Here is a 27,030-nt window from a genome sequence, read left to right as displayed (position 1 = left end):
TTGATTAATTAATTTAATATTTCTCCTTATTTTGTTAAAATTTTGATTTTCCCATTTCTAATGTCATCTTCCAATCTCAGGTCAACCTGATTTGTCTTCCTAATTAATACTGAAGCGAGATTATTATTTACTATTCCTGCAATTTTGGTTTCACTGCCTGTCATTTATTCTGTTTGTCCGAGGTCCTATTCATAATTTGTGCGAAAGTAAATGTTGAGATTGCATGCAGGTTGCTTACATTTGATTTAGCAACTAGGGAAAGATCTACAGTCAAGAGCAAAGGTTCAGAGTTTTGTGTGGGCCATAAAAATTAAGCATTTAGTCACCTTGATGTTTATTTAGAGGACATTCTAGTCCGCTTATAATTTGATGTAATATATATACAATGACATGCGAAACCTGACAGCACCAAAATGGTCCCATGGCTGAGGTGTTGAATTGGTGTAAATGTCCAATATTTATCCTTTACTGTTTAAAGTCAATCTCCAAAAATTTAACTATTTTACACTAGTTCCGAAGTTGAGCTCTGAAAAACATTCTGAAATGTCCAGAGCAATGTGGATCATTAACTGCTGTTACCAATTTCCTAATTTTAAAAAGTTTGTCAATTCAAGTTAAATCTTTTTGAAATTTTCTTGCAGGGTGAAAACCAAAGAAGAAGAATTCCATGTCCCCTTGACCCAAAACAGTAAGTACAATGGGCAGAAATTAACTCCTGTGTGTGTTTTAACCACGTTAAAGATTAATTAAATGGTCAACTCAACTCAGTTGGTAGCACTCATTCTTAGTCAGGAGGTTGTGGATTTGAGTCCCACACCAGGATTTGAATATACAATTGAAAATGCTGAGGGAGTGCAATCCTTTGGATCAAGGTCTTGACCGCCTGATCACTGGTTTAGGACATTATTAAAAATCCCAATGCAATGTTCGAAATAGGGAGAGCTGTCCGAGTCAATATTCTGGGCTGGATTCTTCACCACATCGGGAACTCTGCCACTAATGGCAGGCAGTGGACAATACAGTGTCGAACAAAAAATGAGACTGCTCTGATGCTCTGTTTCCCTCTGGCACAGGGTTGAGGTTCACGCCCTGCGCCAGCGGGATCCATTCGCATTCTATTAATGGGCCGGGTACCATATTCTCCAGGCCCGCATGATTCTCCAGTCCTCTGGGCAAGAATTGGTGCAGGTCTTGAGGAACGTAGCGCTGACGTGGTGAACTTCATGGTGAGTCAAGGAGGTAACTCTTTAAGGGATTTGCCCAAAGTCCATCGGAGGGCCACACGCTCACATTGCAAGACATTCCCACCCCACCCCCACCAACAACCCCCTATCTAGAGAGACCCCCTAATTAAAGAGACCCCCTAATTAAAGAGACCCCCCCCCTCCCGAGAACCCTAATTAGTGAGAACCTCACCAGAGACCCCTCATTAAGAGAGACCTCCTCCAGAATGCGCTGGCTGGAAGCTCCCACAGTTGGGTACTTCCAGGAGGGCTCTCTAATTAGAGGGCCTCCGGTGGGGTCTCTCTCTAATTAGGGGGTCTCTGGTGGGGGGATCAGGTCACCCTCGTATTGTGGGAGAGGGGAGGAGCTGACTCAGAAAATCCTGCGGGGGGGGGCTTGAATTGCATTGAGAGGGGGCCCAGCTGCCGGACTTCACTACTGGGCCACCCGCTCAAAATGGCAGCCCGATAGTGGGGCTGGATTCTGCGTCCTGCCGCGCCAGATTTCTGGTTCAGCACGCCGGCAGGATACTCCATTTCGCCGGCTGGTCAATGGGGTTTCCCATTGTGGGGCAGCCCCACACTGTCAGGAAATCCCCGGGCTGCCGGCAAAATGGAGCATCCCGATGGCGGAGAATCCAGCCCGTGGGATTCCATAGGGAATCCCTCGCAATCCTTGCCATGCATAAAATTGCATGGCTAAGGATTGTGACTCGCGTTCCTGATTTGTAATAACAGTGTGAACGCAAATCAGGTGCGATTCAGCTCCGCCGGGAGAACGTTGTCTCCCAAACGGAGAATTTGTTCATAGCCGCCAACACTGAAAACAGATTAACTGACCATTTATTTAATTACTTTTTGGTTCTTGCTTTGTGGAAAATACTTTCTATATTTGATTGTATAATAGAAGTTGTTGCAATTTAAAAGTGATTTGTTGTATGTAAATGCTTTGAGCCTTTTCCTAGACATGTGGTAAGGTGTGGTCCTTTTCTTAGATCATCGGACTTTACCTTATATTTAAAACATAATTATTATTTGAATGTAAAACTTTGGAACAAGAAGCAAGCAAAGAGTTACAAGGAAAGTCAATCGATAGGTATTTGATTTGAATGTTTAAAGTAAAATGGTTTATAACAGGCACCACTGCCCCCTTTCCCAACTTATAATAGTTATTCCCTCTTGCAAGTTTCTATAAACAGATAGCACTCTGTCACTAGCTGTTTGGAATGTTGGGTTTACTGAATCAATGTTCTTCACAAAAGTGTTAAATATGTTAATATATTGAATGCAATGATACATTCTTCTTGACGTAGTACACACTACTTACTCCAGAGAGCAGACTTGCATATGGATGGCTAAAATAAGAGGAAAACAATTTAAAAATTGTAAAAGCTTCAGGACTGCAAAACATCCTTTTTAATATAATAACAAAGGATGAAAAGAAAGAATATCAATGTCAACACATAGAAATTTGAAATGTACAGTGGAACGCTCGGTTTCACTAGGAAAAAAAATAGTCTGTGGCCAGAAGAAACAATAATAGTGAAGCTGATGAAGTTAGTTGCTGAGTAAGAAATCCCATCTCTTGTTTAACTGTAGTCTGACAAGTCTATTTAAGTATTTTCTTCTTCTTGACTAATATTGTGCATAAATTGTAACTTATGCAACATCAGTGGGGCAGCACGGTGGTACAGTGGTGAGCACTGCTGCCTCACAACGCCAGGGACTTGGGTTCAATTCTGGCTTCGGGTCACTGTGTGCAATTTGCACGTTCTCCCCTTGTCTGCATGGGTTTCCGCCGGGTGCTCCGATTTCCTCCTACAGTCCAAAGATGTGCAGGTTATGTGGATTGGCTATTCTAAATTACCTCTTAATGTCCAGGAATATGCAGGTTAGGTGGAGAGTCAGCCTAGGTATGGTGCTCTTTCAGAGGGTCGGTGCAGACTCGATGGGCCAAATTACCACCTCCTGCACTGTAGGAATTCTATGATCAGTATAAAATTATAAGGCCTCTAATTTGTATACAGATTTCTTTTTTAGAAATACTCCACCAGTGCATTTGACCTGCATAAATCCCTTTTTAACTTTGTACTGTCTACAGTTATCTATTTCCCTACTTCCATTACGTTGTTGTGTTTTAAGTATTGTCGCCCTTGTCTCCACAGAGGAGTTCACCCTGTTCAATAGGAACATAAGAAAATTATGAGAAGCAGAAGACCAGTTGATCCATTTCGCAACACACCTAATGGCTGGAGCATTCCACTGCTTCCCTCCTCCTTCCCAACCCCTCCACACCCGAAGCCATGTAATTTTCTGGGAAAGGCAAAAAAGACAAACTGTCTAGGAGAACAATAATGAGCTGTGGGATAGGAAGGAAAGCCATCATGAGGAGTTGTCCACGCTACTGTGCAAAGCATTAGGAATCCTATTACCAGTGATCTAATCTCCATAAGGCATTTCCAGAAATATTGTGGACATTAAAAAGGTTCTGCAACAACTGCAGTGAGGACATGTCAGCCATGGGCAATAAGTGCTGGCCTTTCAGCAACATCTTTTTTTTTAAAAAGTATTTTTATTGAATTTTTGCATCTGTACACTATACAATAGGTGAGCAAGACGGTTCATATGTACAATTTACATGTTCCCCTTTCATCAGCCCCCCCCCCCCCCTCCCCCCCCCCCCCGTTGCTCAGGTTCCGTCTTGGGCCCTTTCTTCCGTCGTAGATGTTGTAGACTGTCTTTAATTTTGTATTTGTTGTTGTTGCCCCTATGGCTTTGTTGGGGGGGCCCTCTGGCCCCCTCCTCGGTCTTTTCCCGTGTCCCCTTCACACTTGTCGTCCACTTTCGGTAAGAACCTGTTCATTCGGGTTCCGGTTAGGTGCCCTCTGTACATCACTTTAAACTGCCTGAGGCTTAGCCTTGCACAGGATTAGCCTTGCACATTCCTCCAGCAATGTGTCTCTCGGGGGCCCCAGAGTATCTCGACATCTCCTTGAGGAGAAAGTTTTTGATTTGTAAATGTCGGAGCTCCTATCCCTTCGGTAGCTCCAGTCTCTCCGTCAGCTCATCTCGGCTAATCTGTCCCCCACGTGGAAATCCCTAACCACTAGCGTCCTCCTGTCATGTCTCCACTTCTTAAAGTGGCGTCTAGCATGGCTGGTGGGAATATGTGGATACCACAGATGATTTTATCTATTGCTTGGAAAAGGCCTGTTGGATGAAGATCAGTGTGGATATAAACAGGAAGAGGAATCTTGGCGGGATGTTCATCTCGATCGTCTGCACCTTCCCTGCCAGAGACAGCGGGAGTGCATCCCATCTCTGTCAGTCCTTTTTAACATCCTCCGCCAGACTGGTCAGATTCCACTTGTGGATCTGTGTCCAGTTGTGGGCTATCTGGATCCCCAGGCAGCGGAATTTGTTTTGGGCTAGCTTGAATGGTAGACCCTCCTACAGATATCCTTCCAGCCTCTTGCGTCTCGCAGAGCGATCGGCAGGGGTTCAATTGCCAGGGCGAACAGAAGTGGGTACAGCGGGCATCCCTGTCTGGTGCCCCTGTGCAACTGGAAGTATTCCGAGCTGGTGGTGTTGGTCCGAACGCTCGCCTTGGGGGCGTCATACAGGAGTTTCACCCACGAGGTGAAAGCCGTCCTTAGCCCAAACCACTCCAGGACCTCTGTGACACACTTCCATTCGACTCTTATCGAAGGCCTTTTCTGTGTCCAAGGGTTTTCTCTCCCCGGATGGGGTCAGTATCACATTCAGCAGCCGTCTGATGTTCTCAGTTAGTTGTCTACTCTTGACAAAACCCGTCTGGTCCTCTGCGACCACTTCTGGTAGTCTTCCAGTCTCTTGGCCAGGATTTTCACGAGTATTTTTGCATCTACGTTAAGCAGCGAAATGGGTCTGTATGATCTGCATTCCATCAGGCCTTTGTCTTTCTTGGGTATCAGCGATATGGTGACCTGTGTTACGTAGGAGGCAGGGTGCCCCTTGCTAGCGAGTCTGCGACCATCTCCCGTAGATGCGGGGCCAGAGCTGGTGCAAATTCTTTATAGAAGTCTGTGTCCCGGCGCCTTCCCCGCCTGCATGGTGTTGATGCTCTCTATGACCTCTCCTAGTCCTCTTGGTACTTCCAGCTCCCTCCGTCTATCTTCCCCCATGACAGGCATGCCAAGTCCATTGAGGAACTGTTTCATCCCTGCGTCCCTGTCGGGGGGCTTGGAGGTGTACAGTCCCCAGTAGAATGCCTCAGATGCTTGGTTGACCTTTTTTGGTTCGGCTACCTGTCCATCTCTGCTGTGCTTTACCTGGGCTATCTCCTTCATGGCTGCCTGCTTTCTCAGCTGGTGAGCCAACAGGCGAGTCTTCTCCCCGTGTTCATAAAAGGTCCCCCGTGCCTGGTGGAGTTGGTGCACTGTCTTCCTGGGGGATAGCAGGTTAAAGTCCATTTGTAGTTTTTTCCTCTCTGTCAGATGCTCTACGGTCGGGGCCTGGGAGTACCTTCTGTCGACCTCCAGGATGGAGTCGATCAGTTACTGTCTGGCCGCCTTCTCTTCACTATCCCTGCATGCCTTATAGGTTACAATCTCCCCCCTAATCACCACCTTCAGTGCCTTCCAGAACGTGGAAGGTGAGACTTCCCCATTCTGGTTGTTAGTGATGTACTCGCCTATGGCCTGTGATCTTTTCTGGCAGACGGCCTTGTCGGCCAAGAGATCCATGTCCAGCCTCCATGTGGGGCGTTGGGCACTGCCCGTCTCCAACTTCATGTCCATATAATGTGGAGCATAGTCGGAGATGGCTATCGCAGAGTATTTCCCTCTTACTATGTCCGGAAACACTGATTTCCCCACTGCAAAGAGGTCAATATGGGTGTATACCTTGTGTACTGGTGAGAAGAATGAGAATTCCTTCTCACCGGGGTGTAGATCTGCCATGGGTCCACTGCCCCCATCTGCTCCATGAATGTTCCCTAGCCCCTCTGGAGCAGGAACCTACACCTTCTTGCTTGGGGGCAAGATGAGCCGAAAACTGGCATCAGTTTGCAACAGGTCCTTTCTTCCTACAAAGGGTCGCCTGTGGATACAGGTGGACTTTCCATTTGCAGCCGGAATATTTTCCCTCTTCGGGAGCAGATCAGCTGCCATTTTATTGCCTCTGATAACATTCCAAGTTCTGGCCTGCGTGCCTGCCTTAAACATTTAAAAACTTAAAAATCTGCTGGAACTCCATTTCCATTCCCGCCTCTGTTAAAGGTTAGGGGTTCACAGTTCACCGTGACTGGAAATGACCTGTTAATTTTCTTTCTCTCCACAGATATTTGGCTTCATGAACTTCATCCTGTGGTCAGGGAACAGCTGGTTTGCGTTCATTTGAAGCCTACTTGTGACAATAAGCGATTTTCATTTCATTTCATTTCAAGGAAACATCCTGGCATAAACCAGCCAATCCACAGGGTGTTGCTGAGCAAGGCGCCAATGTGGAACATTGATGTGACCTCCAACTGCTCCTCCCCTTGCCGTCTTCTCATCCTCTTCCTCTTCCTGCTGTGCCTGTATTCCCGCCCCTCCATTCCACCCACCCCTTCCCACTCTGCTGTTACCCCTCCCTCTACTGTAGAACCTTGCTCAGCTGTCCGCAGGCAGAGCTAGACAGTGCACACTCCCTGGGACCACCTAATGTAATAGCTAGAATGTTTCGACATTTCAAATCCAACACTAATCAGATTTTCCGGATGATCATTACTGTCACTTTCAGATTCTAACCTGCCCAAGTGACCACGCGGAGATTTGGCGATCTGCGTGAATGGTTACGCAGCAGAGTAAATGGTTAGGCAACCGAGTGCAGGGAGTTCCATTGAGCTCTGACCATTCCACGCCTCCGCCCACCCTCACTTCCAATGATGATAAATACTTTTGAACCTTAAAACAAACTCTTCGCTCCTCCTATTGCTGACATATTTATATTTTGTGCTTGTTACGTTTAAATGGTTCTCAGTTGGTCATTTAACTGTAGCTGTGAGTCTGTATCCTCCACTGAGCTTTAACTTGTGCTAATATCAAAGTAACAAAGGTAATATCGGAGAAGGCAATTCCATATCTTGGTGCTGGGTACAAGTTCCTGGGTCAATTGGGACTTTAAATGTAAAATGGAATGCGATATCCTTCTAACGTTGTACTGAGATCCTCTGCCCCATCTACAGTCCTGGAAAAGCTTTTGCTCAGCAATACTATCACTTTATATAGATTGAATCCTTATCATGTGTGTTAATCACTTTGGATCCCAGGCTTTTTCTTTTCTTGCTTCCTGTCGACATGCATTTGAACTCTGTGTCCTCCGTTCATGTTTCTTGACAAACGTTTAACAGGAGTGGTGTGGTGGGGTCAGGTTTGGGAGCTGAACGATTTAAAAATGATCTGTTAGCGTTGCTGAGAGTTACAATTCTGCCTCAATTCTGTCCAATCATCAAAAACGTGAGCACCCAGAATGCATTTGATTCTGGGGACACACCAAGAGACAACTCTTGTGGGTCGGGGGAGGGGGGGTTGTGGGATCCTCCTAGGAATGGAGGTTACTAGCAAACCTCTCTAAGGGAGCAGGAGAGGCCACAGGAGGGGTCGGGAGTACCCGAGGGGAAAGCTAATTGACTTGAAATCAGGTAAGGTGGTGGGGAAACTGTTACGCTAATTTTGGGTTGGGGGGGGGGTGCGGGCTGGAGCTATAATGCCGGGTCTAGCACACACACACTCTGGGTGAGGGTACACTTGATTTAGGAGGGTTATTAGCACTTGCTTGAGAGCCAGTTGGGTACTTGCCTCATCATTCACTCCAATAACAGGCTTCATCATCTATAAATGTTTCCTGTGTCAAGCAGGGAGCTGGTTTACAAAACATTGCATTTTTTTTTAAAGTGGATCCAAGCTGTGAGCAGAGAGACACACCCTTGCAACAAGTGGTGAGTTTGTGTCACACTCTCCGCTGATCAGGCGTGCGAGCAGTTTCCTGCAGTGACAACACACTGACTTTAAACATGAGGAAAATGTAATGCTGTGATCGCTTGAAATGCTGTGATTGAAATTAAAGTATTGAAAAGTTTTAAAAAAAAGAATGTTCCCTAGCCATGCCTATCTTTTTCCCCATTCTGGGGTTCGATCGGTCTGTCAAAGGTTCTGTACACAGTTAAAGTGCCCCCCCCTCCCCCATGATGGGTGTCAATGTCGGTGATTTCCGCCATGATCTTCTTTATAAAATCCATGTCGTCCCAGTTGGACGCTTTTACGTTTACCAGGACTATTGGGACGTGCCCCGTCTAGGGCACGCTGACCATGATGTACTGTCCCCCAGGTCCGTTACCGTCTTTGTAAGCACCGTCCTCTTACTAATCAGGATGGCTACCCCCCCCCCACTAGCCCTCATCCCATAATATGAATGGTACATCTGTCCCACCCAGCCCTTCCTTACCTGCAGTAGGTCCTTCTCCCTCAGGTGCTTCTCTTGAAGGAAGACTATGTAGGCTTTCAAACTTTTCAAATGGGCGTAGACTCTGGATCTTTTCAGTGGGCTGTTAAGTCCCCTAACTTTCCAGGTGATAATCCTGGTGGGGGGTTTCTGACCCCCCCCCCCCCTTCCTGCAGGATCAAACATGCTTACCTGGTGCATGCGCCACTGCACTCTGGAGTTTCCCTTTGTTAGGGGGCCATCAAAAATGGCCGCAGTCTTCGTTCACACCATGAGGCCGGGCCCCTGCACTCTGGGGTTTCCCTTTGTCGAGGGGACACCCAACATGGCCACCGACTGTGTGTACGCCACGTGGGTGTGCCCATGCTCTCTGGGTTTTCCCTTTGTTTAGGGACGTCTAAAATGGCTGCTTGCGGTGCCATCGTGTTCCCTCAACCCGCACCTTACCGCTGAAGCCAATCTGAGAACATCCCTTTCTTATCCTTGTATTTCCCTTGTGTCCCCCCCCCGCCTATGTACCCCCTCCCCATCTCCCCCCTTAGATTCCCCGTCCCTGCCCCTGTGGTCCTCCCCACTGCCAGGCACTCCCTGCGTGCCAGGAGGTGCGCCACGGCCCCCTTGCTTTCGTGCTTCCTGGTGCTAGCTTTCCCCGCTAGTGTGGTGGCCCCCCTCCCGGGGCTGATTTTACCCCTTTCCTATGCCCGCTAGATATTTGTTCCCTCTGTCTCCTCTTCACCCTCTCCTGCGTTCCGCTGCCCTCGCCCTTCTTTGTGGTCTGACATTTCTGTTCAAAGCGAGGCAGTACAGTCCCGCGCAAACATAGTATGCGTCCATCATAGATCTTTGTTTCCTTGTTTCCTCCTCTGCTTCGTCCTCAGCGCTGCCTTGTCTGACCCTTGTCCCGGCCGTTTGTCTGTACAAACCCATCCGCCTCTCCCGGGGTGTTGAAATAATGTTCCTTGTTTTGGAACGTGACCCAGAGCTTGGCTGGGAATAGCATTCCATATTTCACTCCACTTTTGTACTGAGTCGATTTCGCCTGGTTGAACCCGGCCCTGCGCTTTGCACAGGCCTGCCCGAATGTCCTGGTTGACCCGGATTCTCTGTCCTTCCCAACTGCTCGCCTTTGTCTGCCTTGCTCACTGCAGGATCCTCTCATGATTCTGGTAACGATGCAGTTTTGCAATTATTGCCCTTGGCTGTTCTCCTGCCTTGGGCTTTGTTTGGAGTGATCTGTGTGCATTGTTGATCTACGGGGGGGATGGGGAAGCTGTCCCTCCCGACTAGGTTGCCGAGCATCTGGGCCACATAACACGTCGGGTCCTTGGCCTCGATCCCCTCCGGCAGGCCCACGACCTGGATATTCTGGCATCGGAACCTATTCTCCTGGTCCTCGACCTTGCCCTTCAGGCTTCCCTGGGTCGCTGCCAACCTTTTGATTTCTGCCTCCAGAGCAACAATCCTGTCGCTCTGGTCCATCAATGCCTTTTCCAGCTCCAGGATTGTCTTCCTCTGAGCCTCCAACTTCTTCCCCATCGTTCGCCGTCTGCATGGTGCCAAACGCCTTTGTCACTGCCACCTGGATCTCCACTTTAATCCCCTCCCTCATCGCCATCAGTTCCTTTGTCAGGAATGTCTTCCATCTATCTCGGGCGGTGGGGTTTGGGTCCTCGGTCTACCTCTCTCTGGGGTGGCCAGGGATCCCTTGTCCACCCGCTGCTCGGGGCCTTTTCTTCCGCTCCTGCTGTCTGTGCAGCCTCTTGAGCTCCCGTTTGCTGGCATGTTGTTCCTATCCTCTCCCTTTCTTGATTGTGGGTGAGATCAGTCTGAATTTTCAGGCTAATTTTGACTAAAGGTGCCTATTTGGTTGTGGTCTGGAGGAGAGCCTCCTGACGTGCATCTGCAAGGCACATCACCGTCACTGGAAGTCCCTTTCAGCAACATCTTAAAGTCTTGCTTCAACCCCATTTACAGAAATAAAGCCGTGTTATTTTGGACTGGAAAGAAATGCACCAGCTTTAGTCGATTATTGACCATGTTTCAGCTAATGTGCAATTGAGGAGCATTCCTATGGACGATAACATTGTAAATCTGCATGTTGTGTAACTTGGTCTTTCCAACCATGTAATTAACATACAACAATCAAAAGAATACATTTGTTTAAAAGTTATCTGTGTCCATCCACAGCTAACAATTAGGATCACCTAATGTATTACATATGAGTAGAATTACCAATCATATTCAAGGCATGTATGTATTATAATATCGCCAAGCACATATTGTCTCTTCTTATCTGTTAACTGCTAGACATGAGTGAGATAAAGATATGCCTGAGCTGTGGTACTTATACTCCCATCCCATTGTCCAGTGTTTTGTAAGACACACATGGGCGGCAGCTGCATAATAGATGGTCTGTGCTGTAGCAACTAGTTTCCAATCATTAGTTTTGTTGTTTAAAAATGTACCAGCTAGCAAGCAGCAGCCCTAGTGAGCCTGTTAGGTTTTTAATTTAAACCTGTATGATGTTTAACACTTTCAGTGTTATTGGCCTTTCGGGGATCCAAACAGTTGGGAGTCTTACACAAGATTGGAAAGATATTGCAAGCATTGTAAAGGCAACACGTTCTTGTATTTAGTAATTTGTTTTTTTAGAAAATATTTTATTGAAGCATTTGTAATTTTCACAGTTAATCCTTGAAGTAGTCTGTGAACACTTCCGGTTGCGGCTATGCGGAGCTGAGTCGCACGTCCGGCAGCTCCTGCTAGAAATGGACTTTTGGGCTCTTTTTAGAGCCCCCAACGGTACTTTTTCGACGATTCCCAGTGTGGGAAGGGGACAGCAATATTCCCCCGGCACTGTATGGATTGGACCAGGAGTGGAGAGGTGAAAAAAGTGCAATTGGAGCAGAGAAAGGTGCGAGGGAGGAAGACCAAGGCGGGTGGAGAGCAGGCAGCGTGAGCGCAGTGGTCACAGGAGAAGCAGGAGTTTCTCCAGCACTGCTTCATGGAGCTGAAGGCAGAGCTGCTGGAGCCGATGAAGGCCTCCATTGACAAGCTGCTTGAGACTCAGACGGCCCAAGGGGTGGCGATCCGGGAGGTCCGGCAAAAGGTCTCGGAGAATGGGGACAAGATCTTGGGCCTGGCGGTGAAGGTGGAGGCGCACGAGGCGCTCCATAAGAAATGGCAGGCCAAGTTCGAGGACATGGAGAACCGGTCGAGAAGAAAGAATCTACGGATTCTGGGTCTCCTGGAGGGGCTGGAAGGATCGGATGTCGGAACCTACGTGGTCACCATGTTGAACACGCTGATGGGCGCGGGGGCCTTCCAGGGGCCCCTGGAGCTGGAGGGGGCCCATCGAGTGCTGGCGAGGAGGCCCAAGCCCAGCAAGCCGCCACAGGCGGTGCTGGTGCAGTTCCACCGTTTCGTGGACAGAGAATGTGTCTTAAGGTGGGCCAAGAAAGAGCGGAGCAGCAGGTGGGAGAATGCAGAGGTCCGGATTTATCAGGACTGGAGCGCGGAGGTGGCTAAGAAGAGGGCCAGGTACAATTGGTCTAAGGCGGTGCTGCATCGGAGAGGGGTGAAGTTCGGCATGTTGCAGCCGGCGCGACTGTGGTTCACCTATAGGGACCGTCACCATTACTTCGAGACGCCGGAGGAGGCGTGGACCTTTATTCAGGCCGAAAAGCTGGACTCGGATTGAGGGCTGGGGACGAGGGGATGCTGAGGGGGGATGGTTGGGACTGTTGTGTCGTGTTTTGGGGGGATTGTGCGGTTGGTTGGGCAATGTTTCTTCTCTGTCTGTCGGGTGGCTTCGTAGTGGTCAAACGGGCCCGTGAGTTCACGCACCTGAAGGGGCTGAAGGCAGATGTAGTCATGCTCCAGGAAACGCATCTGCGGGTGGCAGATCAGGTAAGGCTAAGAAAAGGGTGGGTAGGGCAGGTGTTCCATTCGGGGTTGGATGCAAAAAATCGGTGGGTGGCGATTTTGGTGGGGAAGCGGGTGTCATTTGAGGCGTTGAGCATCGTGGCAGACAATGGAGGTAGGTATGTGATGGTGTGTGGTAAGCTGCAGGGAGTGCAGGGTCTTGGTAAATGTATACGCCCCGAATTGGGACGATGCGGGGTTCATGCGGCGCATGTTGGGCCGGATCCCGGACTTGGAGACAGGGGGTTGATAATGGGGGGGGGGACTTCAACACGGTGGTGGGTCCGGCATTGGATCGCTCTAGGTCTAGGACGGGCAGGAGGCCGGCGGCGGCCAAGGTGCTTGAGGGGGTTTATGGACCAGATGGGAGGAGTGGATCCGTGGAGATTTGCGAGGCCGGGGGCCAGGGAATTCTCATTCTTCTCCCATGTTCATAAGGCCTACTCTCGGATTGACTTTTTTGTAATGAGCAGGGTGCTGATTCCGAGGGTGGAGGACACGAAGTATTCAGCGATAGCCATCTATGACCATGCCCCGCATTGGGTGGACCTCGAGCTGGGGGAGGAGAGGGACCAGCGCCCGCTGTGGTGCTTGGAGGTGGGGATGTTGGCGGACGAGGAGGTGAGCGGGCGGATCCGGGGGTGTATAGAAAGGTACCTGGAGGCCAATGATAATGGAGAGGTGCAGATAGGGGTGGTCTGGGAGGCGCTGAAGGCGGTGATCAGGGGTGAGTTGATTTCCATTAGGGCCCAAAGAGAGGGGAAGGAGAGGAGGGAGAGGGAGAGGCTATTGGGGGAGATAGTAAGGTGGATAGGAGGTATTCAGAGGCCCCCGAGGAGGGACTACTCGAGGAGCGACGAAGCCTCCAGGCTTAGTTCGACCTGTTGACCACCAGGAAGGCGGAGGTGCAGTGGAGGAAGGCGCAAGGGGCGGTGTACGAGTACGGAGAGAAGGCTAGCCGGATGCTGGCACACCAGCTTCGGAAGCGGGAGGCAGCGAGGGAGATCGGAGGAGTTAGCGATGGAGGGGGGAGCACGGTGTGAAGTGCAGTGGGTATTAATGGGGTCTTCAGGGACTTTTACGAGGGACTGTATCGGTCTGAGCCCCCATCGGAGGAGGGGGGGGATGGGTCGCTTTCTGGACCGGCTGAGGTTCCCGAGGGTAAAGGGGGGGGCTGGGGGCGCTGGTTGGGTTGGAGGAACTGGTCAAGGGACTGGGGAGTATGCAGGTGGGGAAGGCACTGGGGCCAGATGGGTTCCCGGTGTAATTCTATAGGAAGTACGTGGACCTGTTGGGCCCACTGCTGGTAAGGACTTTCAACGAGGCGAGGGAGGGGGGGGTCCTGCCCCCGACGATGTCTAGGGCGCTGATTTCTCTAATTCTGAAGCGGAACAAGGACCTGTACAGTGCGGATCGTACAGGCCGATTTCACTCCTTAATGTGGATGCGAAACTGCTAGCAAAGGTATTGGCCATGAGGATTGAGGACAGTGTTCTGGGGACAGTACGAAGTCTTACAACACCAGGTTAAAGTCCAACAGGTTTGTTTCGATGTCACTAGCTTTTGGAGCGCTGCTCCTTCCTCAGGTGAAGGAGCAGCGCTCCGAAAGCTAGTGACATCAAAACAAACCTGTTGGACTTTAACCTGGTGTTGTAAGACTTCGTACTGTGCTCACCCCAGTCCAACGCCGGCATCTCCACATCAGTGTTCTGGGGGTCATACACGAGGATCAGACGGGTTTTGTGAAAGGGAGGCAGTTGAATACCAACGTACGTAGGCTCCTGAATGTAATTATGATGCCGGCGGCGGAGGGGGAAGCGGAGATAGTGGCGGCTATGGATGCGGAGAAGGCCTTTGATAGGGTGGAGTGGGGGTACCTGTGGGAGGTGTTGAGGAGGTTTGGGTTCGGGGAAGGGTTCGTCAGCTGGGTGAGGTTGCTGTATGAGGCCCCGGTGGCGAGTGTCCACGAACATGAGGAGGTCGGAATGTTTCCAGCTACACCGGGGGACGAGGCAGGGGTGTCCTCTATCCCCCCCCTGCTCTTTGCGCTGGTAATTGAGCCCCTGGCCATGGCTTTGAGGGAGTCTAGGAACTGGAGGGGGTTGGTGCAGGGGGGGGAGGAACACTGAGTATCGTTGTATGCGGACGATCTGCTATTGTATGTGGCAGACCCGATGGGGGGGAATGTCGGAGGTGATGCGGATCCTTAGGGAGTTTGGAGATTTCTCTGGGTATAAGCTCAACATGGGGAAGAGCAAGCTGTTCGTGGTGCACCCGGGAGACCAGGAAAGGGGGATAGATGAGCTTCCGCTAAAAAGGGCAGAAAGAAGTTTTAGATACCTGGGGGTTCAGGTGGCTAGGAGCTGGGGGGCCCTGCATAAGCTCAACTTAACGAGGCTGGTGGAGCAAATGGAGGCGCAGTTCAAAAGGTGGGATATGCTGCCGCTCTCCCTGGCGGGTAGGGTGCAGTCGGTTAAAATGATGGTGCTCCCGAGGTTTTTGATTTTGTTTCAGTGCCTCCCCATCCTGATCCCTAAGGCCTTCTTTAAGCGGGTTAACAGGAGTATTATGGGGTTCGTATAGGCGACGAAGACCCCGAGGGTGAGAAGGGCGTTCTTGGAGCGAAGCAGGGACAGGGGGGGGTTAGCGTTGCCAAACATGTGGGTACTATTGGGCTGCCAATGTGGCGATGATACGTAAGTGGGTAATGGAGGGGGAAGGGTCGGCGTGGAAGAGGCTGGAGATGGCGTCCTGTGTGGGCACGAGACTGGGGGCGCTGGTGACGGCATCGCTGCCGCTTCCTCCGACGAGGTACACCACGAGCCCGGTGGTGGCGGCGACCCTCAAAATCTGGGGGCAATGAAGAAGCCACAGGGGGGAGGTGGGGGCTTCGGTGTGGTCCCCGATACGGGAGAACCATCAGTTTGTCCCGGGGAAAATGGATGGGGGGTTCCGGAGTTGGCGCAGGGCAGGTATTAGGAGGATGGGGGACCTGTTCATAGACGGGAAGTTTGTGAGCCTTGGGGAGCTGGAGGAGAAATTTGGGCTCCCCCCTGGAAAGCTTTCAGATATATGCAGGTAAGGGCGTTCGTTAGGTGACAGGTGGTGGAGTTTCCGCTGCTGCCGGTGCGCAGGCACCAGGACAGGTTGCTTTCGGGGGGTGGGTGGGTGGGTTGGAGAGGGTAGGATCTCGGCAACTTATCAGGTGATGGAGGAGGAGGAGGCCTCGGCGGAGGAGTTAAAAGGTGAGCTGGGGGAAGAGATAGAAGAGGGTATGTGGGTGGATGCCCTGGAAAGGGTAAACTCTTCCTCTTGCGCGAGGCTGAGCCTGATACAATTTAAGATGCTGCACAGGGCGCACATGACTGGGGCAAGGCTAAGCCGTTTTTTGGGGAGGGAGGACAGATGTGCGAGATGTTCGGGGAGCCCAGCAAACCACACCGACAAGTTCTGGGCATGTCCAGCGTTGGAGTTCTGGAGGGGAGTAGCGAGGACGGTGTCAAGGGTAGTGAATTCCAGGGTTAGGCCTAGCTGGGGGCTCGCAATATTTGGGGTGTCGGACAAGCCGGGAGTGCAGGAGGTGAAAGAGGCCGGTATTCTGGCCTTTGCGTCCCTGGTAGCCCGGCGAAGGATTCTGCTTCAGTGGAAGGATGCCAGGCCCCCAAGCGTTGAATTCTGGATTAACGACATGGCAGGGTTTATTAAATTGGAGAAAATGAAATTTGCCTTAAGGGGATCTGTGCAAGGGTTCTTCAGGCGGTGGCAGCCGTTCCTAGACTTCCTGGCGGAGCGTTAGGAGATGGTCAGCAGCAACCTGGGAGGGGGAGTAAGTTTGTGTCTGGTAGGGGATGCACTATTGTTTACTGTTTAACTTTTATTTATGCACTTTTGTTTTTGTTGTTTTATTATGTATGTAAAGGAGGGGGTTCTATTTTTCTGTTGTGATAATCTGAAAAATTTTGAATAAAAATTATTTAAGAAAAAAAAAGTAGTCTGTGAACGGCTGCCATCTCAGGGCGAACCCTTGAATTGATCCTCTCGAAGCAAATTTAATTTTCTCCTGACAGAAACCCTGCCATATCGTTGACCCACACTCCTGACTCCGGGGGCTCCTAGTCCCTCCATCCCAGCAAAGTCCGTCTCCGGGTCACCAGGGAGGTGAAGGCCAGAACATCGGCCTCCCTGCCCCCCCCCTTGGCCCCCGGATCTTCCGATACACCAAATATTGTCAATTCTGGACTCCGAGTTACCCTTTCTTCCTGCACCTCTGACATAACGTCAGCAAATCCCAGCCAGAATCCCCTCAATTTCGGACATGCCCAAGACATATGTACATGGTTTGCCGGGCTACCCCACACCGCCCACATCTGTCCTCCACCTCCTCAAAGAACCTACTCATCCGGGCTACTGTCATGTGGGCCCTGTGGACCACCTTGAACTGGACCAAACTAAGTCTGGCACAGAACAAGGATGAGTTGACTCTCTTCAGGGCTTTTTCCCACAGCTCGCAGGGCTTTTTCCCACAGCTCAAATTCTATCTCCCCACCCAGCTCCTCTTCCCACTACTGAGACTCGTTAAATGCCTTAAACAGGAGCGGCCCCAGTAACCCAGATAACCTTTTATACAATTCCACTGGGAATCCGTCAGTTCCTGGGCTTGGGCCGTTATCCGATGCATCACCCCCAACCCATCCATCACCTCCCGAGCCAAATTGGGACCCCCAGGTCTTCCACCAGCTCCTCATCTATCTTCGGGAACTCTAGCCTCTCTAGGAATTGATTCATACCCTCCTCCCCAGCTGGGGGTTCCGACTCATATAATCGACTATAAAATTCACGGAACACGTCATTAACTGCCCCCGGGTCTATCACTACCTTTCCTCTCACATCCTTTATTTTCCCTATTTCTCTCGCTGCCTCCTGCTTCCTCAGCTGATGTGCCAGCATCGTACTAGCTTTCTCCCCGTATTCATATATTGTCCCTTTTGCCCTCTTCTGCTGTCCCTCCGCCTTACCTGTGGAAAGGATCCCAAAATCCACTTGGAGTCTCTGACGCTCCCTCAGGAGCTCCTCATTCGGAGACTCTGCATACCTCCTGTCCACCTGTAAGATTTCTCCTACCAAACTGCCCAGCTCCGCCCGCTCAGTTTTCTCCCTATGGGCTCGAATCAAAATAAATTCCGCTCTGATAACTACCTTCAATGCCTCCCAAACCACTCCTGCCGCAGTCTCTCCCGTATCATTGTTTTTTATGTAGCCCCGGATGGCCTCCCTCACTTGCTCACAAATCTTATCGTCCGCTAACAGCCCGGCATCTAATCTCCACTGTGGGCGTGAGACTTTCTCATAGGTCTACCATTGCCATTCCCTCCAGCTTCCCACTGACCATAATAAATCTACCCTCCGGGTCTGCCTCTATCCTCCCCACCTCAAATGTCATGCTCTTGTTAATCAGGATGGCCACCCCTCCTTGTTTTAAAGTCCAGTCCCGATTGAAACACCTGTCTGACCCATCCCTTCTTCAATCTAAATTGGTCTCCCAGCTTCAAGTGTGTCTCCTGTAGCATGGCCCACATCCGTTTTGAATTTTTTTTTATAAATATGTTTATTAAGAATTTTTCAACAAAATTTTCAACCATCCCCCCCCCCCCCCCCCCCCCGGTAACAAAAAGAAAAGAAAAGTGCATAGCAAGACATAAACATATCAAATCAACATAATACAGAACTTTGTACATTGGATTCCTCCCGCACATATCAACTTTCCTGAACATTTATGTATTTTCTTGCTCAAGTGCCCCCAGGAAAAAATCCCTTCCCCGTCCACCCTTCTCCCCCCCGCCCCCCGAAAGAGATGTCCCCGTCCCCCCCCCCCCCCCCACTCCCCGGGTTGCTGCTGCTGCTGACCGAATTTCATCTAACGCTCCGCGAGATAGTCTAGGAACGGTTGCCACCGCCTGGAGAACCCCTGCACAGACCCTCTCAAGGCAAACTTTATCCTCTCCAACTTGATAAACCCTGCCATGTCATTTATCCAGGCTTCCACACTGGGGGGCTTTGCATCTTTCCACACTAACAAGATCCTTCGCTGGGCTACCAGGGACGCAAAGGCCAGAATGCCGGCCTCTTTCGCCTCCTGCACTCCCGGCTCGTCCGCCACTCCAAATAGTGCTAGCCCCCAACTTGGCTTGACCTGGACTTTCACCACCTTAGATTTAGTTATTGCAACACCCCTCCAGAACCCATCCAGTGCCGGGCACGACCAGAACATATGGACGTGATTCGCCGGGCTTCCTGAGCACCTCCCACATCTGTCCTCCACCCCAAAGAACCTACTCAGCCTCGCCCCCGTCATATGCGCTCTGTGAATAACCTTAAACTGTATCAGGCTAAGCCTGGCACATGAGGAAGAAGAATTAACCCTACTCAGGGCATCAGCCCACAGACCCTCTTCAATCTCCTCCCCCAGCTCCCCCTCCCATTTACCCTTCAGCTCCTCTACCAAAGCCTCCCCCTCTTCTTTCATCTCCTGGTATATCACCGACACCTTGCCCTCTCCGACCCATACACCCGAAATCACCCTGTCTTGAATCCCCTGTGCCGGGAGCAACGGAAATTCCCTCACCTGTCACCTCACAAACGCCCTCACTTGCATGTACCTGAACGCATTTCCCGGGGGTAGCCCATACTTCTCCTCCAGCGCCCCTAGGCTCACAAACGTCCCATCAATGAACAGGTCCCCCATTCTTCTAATCCCTGCCCGATGCCAGCTCTGAAACCCCCCGTCCATCCTTCCCGAGACAAACCGATGGTTACCCCTGATCGGGAACCACACCGAGGCTCCCATTGCACCCCTGTGTCGTCTCCACTGGCGCCCACATCCGCTTTTAACAGTCTCAGGTGTGCGAACACACAGGCCCTTTTGACCGGTCCATTCAGTACACGAACATTCCACGTAACCAGTCTGGTCGGGGGGGGGGGGCTCTCGTCCCCCTCCCCTGTCGATCAGCCATGACCTTTCCGAGGCCAGCCCTTAGCCCATGTCCCGCACTTCCCTTGGTCCGCCCCTCGCCATCTACCACCCTCTGCTCTGCATCTCCAATCCCCCGAAAGTCCCCCCACTCGCCAGCAGTCCCTTCTCCCCCCCTTACTCCATCTCTCCTCAGCTCTCCCCCACTTGGTTCCCGCTAACTAGCTATCAAGCTAGCCGAGCAGCTCTCGCCCCCGGCACCTAGCATTCTACCACCTGCCGACTCCTCTCCCCCCTCTCAACATAAGTTCTCAACACAATAAGATCAAACACAGAAAGCAAACAAACAATCCCCAAGACCCAGGTGCAGAGGCCCATCCCCTTCCCTTAACAGAATCTTATCTATCCCATCACCTTCAAACAGAACCAAAACAATAAAAGAGACATTAAACAGAGTAGGAAAAAATTATGCATGCAGAAACTCAACCATCTTTTTTCCAACAGAAGAGAAAAAACATCGCAACTCAAACCCTTTTCACTGAAATTCGGCACATACAACAACAAATCAAAATCAAATCAAGCAGAAAAAACTCGTCGCCTGAAAGTCACAACTTAGATTACAGAATTTTTTATTTTTTCAATACATTGAGAGTACCCAATTCATTTTTTCCAATTAAGGGGCAATTTAGCGTGACCAATCCACCTACCCTGCACATTTTTGGGTTGTGGGGGTGAAACCCAGGCAAACACGGGGAGTACAGGTCCACAGGTCATTGAATGGGGCAACACAGGTGGAGAAGGTAGTCAAGAAGGCATACGGCATGCTTGCCTTCATTGGCCGAGGCATTGAGTATAAGAATTGGCAAGTCATGTTGCAGCTGTATAGAACCTTAGTTAGGCCACACTTGGAGTATAGTGTTCAATTCTGGTCGCCACACTACCAGAAGGATGTGGAGGCTTTAGAGAGGGTGCAGAAGAGATTTACCAGAATGTTGCCTGGTATGGAGGGCATAAGCTATGAGGAGCGATTGAATAAACTCGGTTTGTTCTCACTGGAACGAAGGAGGTTGAGGGGCGACCTGATAGAGGTATACAAAATTATGAGGGGCATAGACAGAGTGGATAGTCAGAGGCTTTTCCCCAGGGTAGAGGGGTCAATTACTAGGGGGCATAGGTTTAAGGTGAGAGGGGCAAGGTTTAGAGTAGATGTACGAGGCAAGTTTTTTACGCAGAGGGTAGTGGGTGCCTGGAACTCACTACCGGAGGAGGTAGTGGAAGCAGGGACGATAGGGACGTTCAAGGGGCATCTTGACAAATATATGAATAGGATGGGAATAGAAGGATACGGACCCAGGAAGTGTAGAAGATTGTAGTTTAGTCGGGCAGTATGGTCGGCACGGGCTTGGAGGGCCGAAGGGCCTGTTCCTGTGCTGTACATTTCCTTGTTCTTTGTTCTTGTTTGTAATGTGCAAACTCCACACGGACAGTGACCCAAAGCCGGGATCGAACCTGGGACCTCGGCGCCGTGAGGCAGCAGGGCTAACCCACTGCGTCACCGTGCTGCCTTAAATTACAGAATTGATGGGTTTAGATGTTTCCAGACAGAGAAAGAAAGAACCGCACACAACTTTCCACCCCCTTATAAAAAATTCAGTCCACCACAGTTAGGTTTTAAAGTCCTTATGCATCCACCAACTTGCCTTTCATAAAGACTTCTACCTCTTCCGGCGAGCCAAAGTATAGCTCCCGGTTCTCATAGGTCACCCAGAGACGAGCCGGGTAGAGCAGTCCAAAGTTTATGTCTTTCGCATACAGGGCCGCCTTGACTTTATTAAAACTCGTCCTCCTCTTTGCAGGATCTGCTCCCCAATCCTGATCCGGATCTCTGACTCTTCCCAGGTGCACCGTTTTGTCTGCCTAGCCCACTTCATAATATGTTCCTTGTCCAGGAACCGATGCAGCCGGACCACAATCGTCCTTGGGGGCTCACGACCCTGGGGCTTACGCATAATATCCCTATGGGCCCGATCCACCTCCAACGGCTTGGGGAATGAACCTTCCCCCATCAGCTTCTCCCGCATCTTCCCCACGTATAGAATTTAAAATTTTTTTAAAAAAGAATTTACAGTGCAGAAGGAGGCCATTCGGCGCATCGAGTCTGCACTGGCTCTTTGAAAGAGCACCCTACCCAAGCCCACACCTCCACCCTATCCCTATAACCCAGTAACCCCACCCAACATTAAGGGCAATTTTGGACACGAAGGGCAATTCAGCATGGCCAATCCACCTAACCTGCACATCTTTGGACTGTGGGAGGAAACCGGAGCACCCACGCACACACGGGGCGAACGTGCAGACTCCGCACAGACAGTGACCCAAGCTGGGAATCGATCCTGGGACCCTGGAGCTGTGAAGCAACTGTGCTAACCACTGCTACCCTGCTGCACCGGCATCTGATCCCTCCTTTCCCTCTGGCAGACTGAAGATCCGGATATTCTGCCTGCAAGAACGACTCTCCAGGTCTTCCACCTTCTCCAACAGCCGCTTCTGCCACTCCTGTAGAATATCAATTTCCATTGCCATCGCTGTGGACTCCTCCTCTTGTTCCATCGCCTGATCCTGCAGCTTTTGAATCTCCTGTCCCTGAGTCATCACTTTTTCCTCCACCCGGTCGACCACCTCCTTAATCGAGGCCACCGCCTGGATCAGGTCCTCAGCACACTCCTTGCGATGCTGGGCGAACTTCCCATCCAAGTATTCGACCAACTGATTCATCGTCCATTGGGCAGACGCAGCCGAACTTTGCCTCGTTGTCATTGAACCCGCTGCTTTCTGAGTTTTGTTACCATCCATCTTATGATTTCTTTTTTTCCAACTATTTTTTGGGCACGGTTCCATAAATTGGGGGTCGCCTCCTTCTCCTCTCACTTTTTTCAAATTATGGGGAAACATTCCTGCGGAAATCCAGCTTAAAAGCTGTTAAAAGACCACTAGAGGCGAGAGCTGCTAAATGCACGACCGCTCACTCCATAGCCACCACCGGAAGTCGTATCTAGTAATTTCAAGCTATTATCTCATTGCAATTAAAATATTTACAATTAATATGTATTTACCTACTTTTAAAATAAATTATTTTTCTCACTGTCTTTTGTGTGTTTTTTCCGCTTTGCCAGTTTGTGTCAGATTGGACTCTTTATTATGAAAGTTTTAGTTTACCATCCTCGGTATTTTTATTCCTGCATTTCTCCTACATTAGCTTTCATCTCTTTGTAATGAATTCCTTTGGTTCACTGTTCTGAATAAAAAGAGTTATCAACATCATTGACAATCCATGTGCATTAATATTTCAAGTAAGGTATCATAGTAATCAAGGTAACTTTGAGCCAAATGATTACTGACTGCTGGGATTCACTGCTTTCTCAGGCATATTCTTTAAAGTCAACTATCCATATTTGTTACAAAAGACAGCTTCCATTTTAAGTCCAGCTATTTTACAAACTGAATTAAATAAGTATAAAAATATTCCTGTTTGTCACAACAGTTTCATGTATTTGTCATCTCAAATCTTTCATCACTTCCTTTTCTTCTGCTAATCATTACCTTTCATCGCATTACATTATCCGTAACATGAATAAACACCTGTATTAGCACAGAACAATATTCTGCTTTGCCATCATTCTCCACACTACTACTGTGCTGCCTGACATCAAGTGATGCATAAACCAGAATTGTCTTGAGTTTAGTACTGGCAATACTGAAGCTATTCTGTTCACTGTGGCTCTCTAGCAGTGGCAGGCTGGCAGTACCTAGGTGCCAGAAGAAGTGCCATGATGCCGCCCTGCCCTGTCCCCAAATGCCCACGGGTCTCTAGTGGCCTGCAAGATGCGCCGCCTGGAGGTGCTGTTACAGTTGGTGTGAACCAGCACTAAATGGCACCCTGGCAAAGTCTTCCAGATGCCACCACTAAGTCCAGGTGCTGGGTGAATCCAGCGCCCGGGTATTTCATTTCTCCCAGGTGCGCCTGTTAAGTTCAGGGCACCGGGCGCAACAGGGTTGCTGAATCGCACCTATTGCCTTACTTCATATCTTTCCAGCTGCAAAAACATTGCCAAACCCACCAACTACACATTCAGTCACCTTGTCTAAACTTCTAATCTGCTTATATAATTGCAGAACCTTGCACATTCCAAAGCTTAGTTTTTAGAGCTCTCTAGTCTTTTACCTTGGTTCCTAACTGTTCTACTAATTTGAACTGTTCCACACTTTCAAGTGTTCTTCAATTTCACCATGCTTCTCACAAACATATTTTTTCCTGGACTTTGTTAAACCCTGTGACATTTGCTGGTTAAGATATTCTTTAACATTATTCTCTTGTACTTTCTTCAACTGAAATACAATAGAAATTGCATTAGAGAGATGTCATCCTTTGTTACAGTATTGTACTTTTAATGGTAGTTTAGCAAAGAAAAAGGTATGTCAGATTTAATTTAATCTCTATATGTGGTGTAGGTTCTCCATGAAATTGCACTTTGGAAATACTACATAATACTGAAGCAAAAATATCAGCAAAAATGATTGGAGTCTTGATGACTAGCCAATAAGAAGCTATGGTATATAAAATACAATTATTTTTTTACAGCACGGTTGATGAAGACAAACTAAAAAAGCATCTAAAAAAGTGCAATTCAAGAGAAAAACCCAAACCTGTAAGTCTTCTAAGATGTTAGTTCTCTTTGTCTACATAAACTTTGATTTTATTCAAATATAAGGGGCGGGATTCTCCAACAGCCTGCCGGGCCGGAGAATCGCCGGGGGGTGGCGTGAATCCCACCCCGATGCCGGCTGCCCGATTCTCCAGCGCTGGTTTTTCGGTGGGGGCGGGAATCGCGTTGCGCCGGTCGGGCGCCATTGGCAGCGCCCCCCCCCCCGGCGATTCTCCGCCCCACGATGGGCCGAGTGGCCGCCCGTTTTCGGCAGGTCCCGCCGGCGTAAATTAGACCAGGTCCTTACCGGCAGGACCTGGCTCTGCGGGCGGCCTGCGGAGTCCTCAGGAGTGGGGGGGAGGGAGGGGGGGCGCGGTGGTGTAGGGGGATCTGGCACCGGGTGGGGCCCCCACAGTGGCCTGGCCCGTGATTGGGGCCTGTGCAGTGGGGGCACTCTTTCCCTGTAACGCTGTAACGGTCCACCATGGCCGGCATGGAGAAGAACTGCCCTGCGCATGGCCTGGGATGACGCCAGCACACGCGCTCCTGCGCATGCGCCAACTCGCGCCGGCGTGGCGCCAAGCCCTTCAGCGCCGGCTGGCACGGCTCCAACCCCGCCGGCGCCAGCCTAGCTCCTGAAGGTGCGGAGTATTCTGTACCTTCCGGGCGGCCCGACGCTGGAGTGGTTCACGCCACTCCTCGGCGCCGGTATGGCCCACCCCGCCGGTTAGGGCAGAATCCCGCCCAAGAAGTTTGGCTTTTGTTTATTGCCAATATTTATGAAAAGTCCAACAAGTGTTATCATATTCGGACTTCCGGGTGCGGCGATGACCAGCTAAGTCGCACGTTTCGGCAGCTCCCGGTGGAACGGACTTTTGGGCTCTTAATAAGAGCCCCAACGGCAATTTTAACGGCAAATAACACCGTGCGGTAATCCAGAAGGGAATCCCCCCCGGACATGGATGGAAAAAAGAGAGGAAAGTAGCCGGATTGCGGTGGATCCTCAAGAGCAGCGGCCAGGAAGGCAGGCACAAAGCAAGATGGCGTCGGAAGAAGGCAGTTTAATATGGGGCCCTGACCAACAAGAGTTCCTGCGGCGTTGCGTAGATGAACTCAAAAAGGAGATGAAGAAGGAGCTGTTGGCCCCTATATTACGAGCGATTGAGGGGCTAAAGGAGGAGCAAAAGACCCAGGAACAGGAGCTTCTGGTCGTGAAGGCAAAGGCTGCTGAGAATGAGTACGACATACAGGGCCTGGTGGTGAAAACGGAAATCCGCGAGGCACAACACAAAAGATGTGTGGAAAGGCTGGAGGTGCTGGAGAACAATGCGAGGAGGAAGAACTTAAGGATTCTTGGTCTTCCCGAAGGTGCAGAGGGGGCGGACGTCGGGGCATATGTGAGCACGATGCTGCATTCGTTAATGGGATCGGAGGCCCCGACGGGTCCGCTGGAGGTGGAGGGAGCCTATCGAGTTATGGCGCGAAGACTGAGGGCTGGAGAAACTCCTCGAGCAATAGTTGTGAGATTTCTCCGCTACAAGGACAGAGAGATGGTCCTCAGATGGGCCAAGAAAACTCGGAACAGTAGGTGGGAGAATGCGGTGATCCGCGTGTATCAAGATTGGAGTGCGGAGGTGTCAAGAAGGAGGGCAAGCTTTAATCGGGCCAAGGCGGTGTTGCATAAAAGGAAGGTCAAATTCGGAATGTTGCAGCCGGCGAGACTGTGGGTCACACATCTAGGGAAACACCACTATTTCGAAACGGCAGACGAAGCGTGGACATTTATTGTCGAGGAGAAGCTGGAGTGAGCGGGCCAGAAGAAAAAGAACGTTTGGGACAAAAGGTGTGGGGTGAATTTGTGGGATGAAGGGGGGAAAAGGGGGAAGAGAAGACTTCCCAGATTGTGAAACCTGCGACCCTGTAACTTCTCTCTCTTCCCCATGTCGTGGGGGAGGCGGTGAGGGACGATGAGGAGCTGAGGGCGCTGGCCATTGGGGGCGGGGCCAAAAGGGGAAGCGCGGGCTTTGTTCCTGCGCTCTGGTAATCATGGCGGGAACAGGGAAGCAGGAAGGAGGGGGCCTCGCACAGTGTGAGCCGAGGTCACGGGGGGAAGCCGAGGTCGGCCAGAGTTTGCTGACTTCTGGGAGCAACATGGGGGGGTGCAATTACGCTAGCTTGGGATCTAGTGGGGGGGGGTTTAACTGGGTTGCTGCTGCTGGGGAGAAGGGGGAGCTGGTATGGGAGGGGGGGGTCGGGGCGGGGGGGGCGCCGCCTGGGGGGGGATACACCTACGTGGGAACCGGGTGAGGAGCTGGATTGAAAAGGGAAATGGCTAGTCGTCAAGGGGGGGGGGGTGCGTAAAGAGCCCCCCATCCCGGTTGATCACGTGGAATGTGAGAGGGCTGAACAGGCCGATTAAGAGGGCACGGGTACTCGCACATCTAAAGAAACTTAAGGCAGATGTGGTTATGCTTCAGGAGACGCATCTGAAGCTGACAGACCAGGTTAGACTTCGCAAAGGATGGGTGGGGCAGGTGTTTCATTCGGGGCTGGATGCAAAAAACAAGGGGGTTGCCATACTAGTGGGGAAGCGGGTAATGTTTGAGGCAAAGACTATAGTGGCAGATAGTGGGGGCAAATAAGTGATGGTGAGTGGCAAACTGCAAGGGGAGGTGGTGGTATTGGTTAACGTGTATGCCCCGAACTGGGATGATGCCAATTTTATGAGGCGTATGTTAGGACGCATCCCGGA

At 50.5% G+C, this 27,030-nt stretch overlaps 1 protein-coding gene across 1 annotated transcript in view; it reads left to right on the top strand.

The window, feature by feature from the left end:
* trmt13 (tRNA methyltransferase 13 homolog) overlaps nucleotides 1-27,030 on the top strand; it is a 72,104-nt gene that overhangs the window by 3,674 nt on the left and 41,400 nt on the right. The window contains exons 2-3 of the mRNA XM_072511391.1: nucleotides 642-688; nucleotides 24,215-24,281. Coding sequence (XP_072367492.1) covers nucleotides 642-688; nucleotides 24,215-24,281 — 114 coding nt within the window. The remainder of the gene's footprint in view (nucleotides 1-641; nucleotides 689-24,214; nucleotides 24,282-27,030) is intronic.

Source organism: Scyliorhinus torazame, chromosome 7 (genome assembly GCF_047496885.1).
Source record: "Scyliorhinus torazame isolate Kashiwa2021f chromosome 7, sScyTor2.1, whole genome shotgun sequence".
Taxonomy (NCBI): domain Eukaryota; kingdom Metazoa; phylum Chordata; class Chondrichthyes; order Carcharhiniformes; family Scyliorhinidae; genus Scyliorhinus; species Scyliorhinus torazame.
Note: the sequence above shows the minus strand (reverse complement) of the source record. Positions and strands in the feature narration are given on the sequence as shown.